The sequence below is a fragment of the Coregonus lavaretus genome (genome assembly GCF_964263955.1).
Source record: "Coregonus lavaretus genome assembly, chromosome: 6".
NCBI lineage: Eukaryota > Metazoa > Chordata > Actinopteri > Salmoniformes > Salmonidae > Coregonus > Coregonus lavaretus.
Window position 1 is genome coordinate 43,843,204 of NC_139993.1, and position 7,334 is coordinate 43,850,537.

General features: G+C 44.8%; 1 protein-coding gene across 1 annotated transcript; it reads right to left on the reverse strand.

Annotated features, from left to right (window-relative positions):
* LOC311130206 (zinc finger matrin-type protein 3-like) lies at positions 1–7,319 on the reverse strand (the record flags this gene model as incomplete). The annotated part of the gene is made up of 6 exons (XM_084162904.1): positions 1–209; positions 2,125–2,225; positions 2,539–2,708; positions 3,008–3,148; positions 3,520–4,037; positions 7,205–7,319. 6 exons carry the CDS (start codon positions 7,317–7,319, stop codon positions 1–3), a joined length of 1,254 nt encoding a protein of 417 aa, XP_084019030.1.
* Positions 7,320–7,334: the final 15 nt, after the last annotated feature.

The window sequence follows — 7,334 nt, forward strand, 5'->3', positions numbered from 1 at the left end:
CTAAGTGTAGCCCAGATTCTCCATCTCGCTGCGGTAGCGCTGCTCCGACACCTTGCTCTTGTGCTGCTTGCTCTCCAGGTGAAGGCGAAAGTCGGCCTCCTCGCTGGCCCCAGAGTTGCACATGGAGCAGTAGAACTGGCCGCTGGGTGTCACACACATGGCCAGGTCCCTGGGGATCCTCTGCCTGGGCCGGGGGTTGTAGTAGGGGCCTGGGACACAAACCATCAGAGGAGAGGATAACCTCATTAAAATGATGGGGAGTGAGTGAGGGACTGAGTGTTGAGCTGCTGCTCACCAGTGAACACAGTACCAGAAGATGGGAGTGGCAGATGGATGCCAGGTGCTACAGGGGATGCAAGGCTGGCTGCGCATAAATAGGAGGAGCTTTCCACTGCCATGGCCATATGAATGTTACAAGAAGAAATACAAATGTGTCCCTCATAGAGTACCACAGTATGAGTCATAACACCCATAAAACCTAGCGGTCAAACAAGGAAATGGTTCTATTAATTTTTCCACCATTCATTTTTCTCATAGGGGATTTTAGAAACACTTAAAATAAGAGCTGTGTTTCGTGTAGGCTTACCCTGGCGTGACATTTTGATAACGTGTAAATCTCTCAAGGACAAGGTAACTTTTATCAATATATTTTCCTGTATTTACCCCCCAAAAATGAAATGATAATTAGCTGCTAAGATGGCTATCATAAAGAACTACAAATGTCATGATGACCTGGACGAGAATGCCAAATTGAGGCAAAGGTAAGAATCTCTGGATGAACTATCTAATGTTAGTTAAATGTATTAATTAATAAATAGGCTGCATTTCTTTAAATGGACAATTCTGTGAACTGTCTTGTGCAAGTTTTAAATTGACACAATACCTGTTAGCAAAGGTATCAGCTAGAGATGACGTGCAGGAGCTTGCAGGGATTTGTAGTTTTACATGATGTCTACTTTGATGCTAATTAGCCACTTCGAATCTGAGAGTAAATAGAGCCGAATATATTCATAAATGTCACCTTGTCCGAGAGAGATTTACATGGTTATCAAAACGTCACGCCAGGGTAAACCTACACAAAACACAGCCCTTATTTTAAGTGTTTCTAAAAACCCCTATGGGAAAAATGAATGGTGGAAAAACGATTGGAACCATTTCCCTGTTTGACAACTAGGTTTTTGGGGTATTATGACACATCCACTGTGGTGCTCTATTAGGAGAAGGGAGATGTATGTTGGATAGAGAATAAATGCTTTGCTGTATCTACGTGTATGTCTGGAGGCAACCATCACGGGCCTTTGCAGAGTAACTCCGACAGACAAACCACATTTTCTCTCTGAGAGAGTTTTACACAGCTCTATTTCTGGAATTGTCCATAAAGGACATGATTAAATCAGCAAAGTCTCTGAGCCCTGAGGAGAGGCAAGGGAAGGGAGGGGAAGGGGTGCAGTTGTGTCCTATGATTCATCCAGAGGGAGCAGGCCACAGTGGAAGATATGTGGAGTGGGGGATTGGAAGTGGATACTGGGCTGGACAATAGACAGTGAAGGGTCTGTCTAATGGACTCCCGCCACCTGAGCAGGCTGTGTGACGTCTGTGGGGCAGCAGAGCTGACGTGGGTTGCTGTATCAGTTTACATATCCAAAGCCCTGGCGCCGGGCCTGTGCTTAGTGAGTTCACACTGACTGACCAGCCTCAGCCTCGGCCACCCCCTTAACTTTCTTACACAGCATTTCCCCTGCAAAGGTGGTGATGAGAGACGGCTGTTCACTGCTGCTATGAACATGGAGCAGAAAACAATAGCCTCCACCTGCTGGCTGTCTGGTCTCATTCACTACCTGTCAAAGGCTTCATTGGTATCAATAAAAAGGAAATGGCCAACCACCTCTGCTCTCAAACATACAGTACAGTATACATTCTCAAGAATAGGAATATCCCTGAATCATCTGATCTTTATGGGCCGTTCTGGCTCGGTCAAGTCTTACTTGTCCAAGGCTTACTTACTTTACTTACATCTGATCTTTACAAAAAAATTGTGGAATTACAACACGTTTTCCCCTGTAAAGTTATTTGCTGTTTGGTCATACTTTATTACCAGTATGTCTTTGGTTCAGTGTACTGTACCTGGCATGGCAAGAGGCACCTGTGGGGTCCTACGGTTCTTGATCAACCTGTACTCGCTCCCCTCTTTCCTCGGACGCCTCTGGACACACTCAGTCGACTCTCTGAAAAATTGATGGATCACGTTACTGAGAGCGAAGTCTCCCATATTCAGTTTTTAATCTAACAATCAAACAGCCAACCTAACAATAATAGTTACTTTGATGGACAAAATAATGGAATGCATCTATCACATGTCATTTTCTCTTTAAACGGAAGCATTGAAACATATCTGGTTTAAATTTCATAAAACAGGCAATGGCTGAATGGGCAGGATTTCTATGTTTGAATATGGTTTTATTAGCCATGTGCGTGTTGCATCTGTTGTTTGTCTTCCTGGTGTTGGGTGGGGAGGCAGTAGTGACACCACAGACTCACAGGATGCTGCTGCTCTGCTGGGCCTCAGCCAGCCGCAGTCTCTTGGCATGGTTCTTGCCCTGGTAGTGCGCCTGAGCCACGGCAGGGGAGCTGAACGAGGCGTCACATAGCTTGCAGTAGTCGTTCTCCGTGGCTAAGATCACCCTGCTGGCACCCATGAATGACACCGGCTGAACAAAAAATAAAGAGTGAGTTTTTAAAAAGGGTTCTTTTTTCACCAGCCTAAATGATACTCCTGCCAGTTCAAAGCTACATATCAAAAGAGTTAAAACATACAGTGCTGACAGTTTTCTACAAACCATCATGTTGTTTCTTATGAGCCGATTCTATTTGATTGCAGTTCTCCAGATCAACAACAGAGATCCAAACAGTGAATGTGCTGAAAATTCAAAGAACTTGGACTTGTTCATTCAGTATTATAGTTTCCTGAACAATAACACATTCATTGTGTGCCAACGCCAAGCTTTACCTGTTTGGGAGTTGCACTGTCAGTTGGTGGAGTTGTGAGGGGTTGCTGGGAAACTGGCTCTATTACTTCCGGAATCCTGATGGCAGGCGGCTGCTGGCTGCCTGCATAGAAATTTCTCAGCTTCTTACTGTGGTTTTTTCCCTGGATAAGAGACGCATGATTCAATTCAGTCCACTCATTGCACTGTCATCGCCATAGTGTCATATTGCGAATAATGAGCATCATCACCATCATCAGTGTACGCAACTGTTAGGGATTACATTTTCCACTTACATTCATGAGGGGATACCAGTGATGGCTGATATGCCAAATAAACAAACATTGACATTTCATGTTTGACACAATGTAGTTGATGCATGATGAGAAGCATTTGCTGCCATCATAACATATGTGTTGGGGTAGGCCTACAAGTAAGCTTGTCCCCAGGCTCAATTGCTACCACATATAGACAGAGAGAGCCTGCTGGTGGATGAGATTAGGCTACAAGCTACATGTACAGTAAACCAGCTCACCTGGTAGTGTGCCTGTGCCTGCTGAGCAGAGTTGAGGGTGACGTTGCACAGTTTGCAGTACAGAGGCTTACACAGCTCCTCCAAGGTAGCGTCCTGGTCTGTGCCCCCAATCTGAGCATCTTCCTCCTGGGGCCTGCTGCTGAGGGTCGACTGGGCAGTGAGAGGTGGGACAGGGCAGGGGGGCCCCTGCACCAGCTGGAGGTGAGTGGGAAGTTTGGCAGACAGAGGACTGGAGAGGGGTAAACGGAGGGGGTCCGGGGTCACTACCACTGGTGGAGGGGGTCCGAGGGTCTGTGGAGGGGGTCCGAGGGTCTGTGGAGGGGGTCCAAGGGTCTGTGGAGGGGGTCCAAGGGTCTGTGGAGGGGGTCCAAGGGTCTGTGGAGGGGGTCCAAGGGTCTGTGGAGGGGGTCCAAGGGTCTGTGGAGGGGGTCCAAGGGTATGTGTAGGAGGCATTGGCTGGAACAGTGGCTGTTGCTGGCCAAATAGGCTCAGTGAAGGCTTCAGCATAGACTCTGGTCCTGAGGGCAAATGCAATGATTGCAAAGCATTAGAATGAATCATATACTTTAAATACATGGATAGGCATGTAACGGTTATATAACATTAGGAGGAAGCAAGAACTATAGTCATCAACTGTGTTCATTTCTCCCTGGGGAAACAGACACTAACAAATAAAACAATAGTGGGTTTCACAGCTCAGCTCCTTGCGACAATAAGTTCCTCAAGCATTTCTTGATCTGCCGCTGATTCAAACAGACCATTGCCTACTTGACTGGGTACATTTCAGGCACTCATGTGTGGCCACATTTTTTCTGCATATAAGGGTTGAAGTGGGGGTTGGGTCAGCAGCTGCGATCCTGTCTGATGTTTCCACTGTATCAACTCAGATTGGAGACCCAACAACAATGATTCACAGACCTAAAATAAGAGTGTGGGATGTTTTGGATTCCAGCAGCCATGCAGTGACCCCAAGTGAATGGCATGCTTGAAATGGAACTTTCTGATAACAACAAACTAAAGGATGCTCCGGCAATTCTAGGCCCACAACGTGTGCATCAATGTTATTCTGATAAATGTCATAATGTAGCCTAATCAACTGAAAATGCTCCAAAATGAGTGTGAATAAAATAATTCAAGGAAATTGCTTACTTTCTAAATATTTTTTCTGGGTCTTGCAATAAAGTAGAAAAACAAACGCTAATCTGCTTAGCCTTGAAGCACAGGATACTGTATAACTGCTTTATTTCCTCTTGCAGAGTAATGAGGAGACAAACCTGAGTCACATGTTCATTGGAGAATATAGCCTAATCCCCAAAATAGTCCCAGGAACCTACATTGTCATAGCCCAAGGTCAGAGTCGAAGTCCTCTTTTCTCATCTTGGGTACATAACACTCCTCCTGAGGCTTAACACTGGGATTTCACGTAAAATGCAAGTCCTTGGAAAATTAATGAGTAGTCATTGGCCATGTATCAAGAGGGATGGCCTTGGGTCTCTGAGTTAGAGAAAAGTAGCTTAAGGAAAGGTATTCTAGGGTCTTAAAGTGGAGGGTTCTAATTCTATCATTTGGCATTTGGTATGTGTGCAGAAGAAAAAAATAACAAAGAACCTTCAAAAGTTGAATAGCCCTTCACATACTTATAGTTATTTCATGTCTTTTACACTATGTTCCTCTGCCACATCAATTATGGAGGGAAGAGTGTATGCCTCATGCACTGGAATGTGCATGACTAGTCTTTGAATGGAGAAAGCTTGAAGGGAACTCATAAAGACTTCATATTTTAATATGAGAATTACAGTCCTCTTATTCTGCAATGTTCAATGTCTTGCAGGGACACAACATAGAGACACTCAGTCATGCAGATAAAACAGATTAATTGAGGCTTAAATATGTACCCATTAGTTAGCCTAGTTAGAAATGGCAACATAGCAGTTAGGCTATTGACAGCTAGCCATCTGAAAGGACTCATTATTGCCAGATCAAGAGAGGGATGGTTGATAATTAGACTATACGCATGGTTCCCCAATAGGCGGCCCGCGGGCCAAATTTATTTTATTTGGCCCCCCAAGTTTTCTGAGAAAATATATATATATTGTATATACTTGTTCTCAGACATAAAATATTGTAAAATCACCAGGAAATGAGCTCAAAGTGATTTAAATTTAGGAAATCTGTTCCCAAGTATTCCCACACATAAATAGAGAGGCATATGGGCTGAATGTAATTGGGGACCCTGGATACAGGCTAAGATTAGTGGGGGGGAGCAGCTTGGAGGCTATCAATAGAAAACACTAAATTATCAATCTATCAATATATATATTTTTACCAATAAAGCTACAGGAAGTCAGGGTAAAGCACACAATGAGGTTGCTTATTAAGCATGTATAGATCTCTCAACCTATTTCAGTGGACATTGCCATTTTATCTGATTACAACAGAGAGAGTATGCCATCTATAACAGGTTTAACAACTTAAGACAACATTGCTGGATAACAAGGTAAACTCAAGTCCAGACCCAAGCTGTTATTCATCATAATTATTATCACCATCAACTCCATCATCAAGTTCGCAGACGACACGACAGTAGTAGGCCTGATTACCAACAACGATGAGACGGCCTACAGAGAGGAGGTAGGCACTCTGACGGTGTGGTACCAGGTAAACAACCTCTCCCTCAATGTCAGCAAAACTGAGGAGCTGATTGTGGACTTCAGGAGGAACCAGGCTGGGCATGCACCCATCCTCATCAACGGACGCAGGCAACCGCGTCAAGTTTCTCGGCATACACATCTCAGAGGAGCTGAAATGGTCAAACCACACAGACACTGTGGTGAAGAAGGCACCAGGAGGCTGAAGAAATTTGGCCTGTCCCCGAGGGCCTACACAGTGTTCTAAAGGAGCATCATCGAGAGCATACTGTCGTGCTGCATCACAGCCTGGTACGGCAACTCCACCGCCACTGACCACAAGGCACTACAGAGGGTGGTACGCTCAGCCGAACGCACCATTGGGTGCACACTGCCTGCCCTCCAGGACGGCCAAGAAGATCATCAAGGACCTCAGCCACCTGAGCCAGGGCCTGTTCTCCCCACTTCCATCACTCCACGCTTCCATCACCCCCCCCCCCAGCATGTTGTGTCAGGGAGCTTGTGCCATTACAAGAGTAGACAGAATTCCATTTCAAGAGTTGGGAACAGAGACTGTCAAAAAAGACCATAGTCATCCCTCTAAACAAGCAGACCATCATGTAATTCTACACCCACTGATCTGACCATTATCACTTGAGTTGATGTTACATGAAACACCTGTCCACCGCATCACACCTTCCCTGAAAGAAGCACAGAGGGTGCTGTGGATTTTACTAACAAATCAACTAACTTTGGTTCACATATCTTTTAGGTTGAATTGATCAGAAACCTATTATACCTCTGATTTCAGATCTAATTTCAACATGACTGTTGTTGGTCGAATCTCTTCAAATCAATGAGTAGGCTCAACCTCAACTAAATATGTTTTATATCTGTATAGCCTACTACAACCTATAATACCAAGATGCAGGTTGGATAAACCCCCTTCAATCAGCAAATTGCACTGGTTGTTACACTGTAACTGAGGCTGCAAATATGCATCCATCAATTCGCAGTGTCACGGTCCCTGACAGCAATGAATGAGACCCTTTTCTTACCTGGTAACCGGGCAAAATAATGACTGCTATCCCCATAGTTCAAAGGCTGCGAATTTCTGTAATAATCGGCACTCTGATAATAAGCATCTCTATTGTTGACATGTAACGCCATCATTGCATCCTGGCCAAC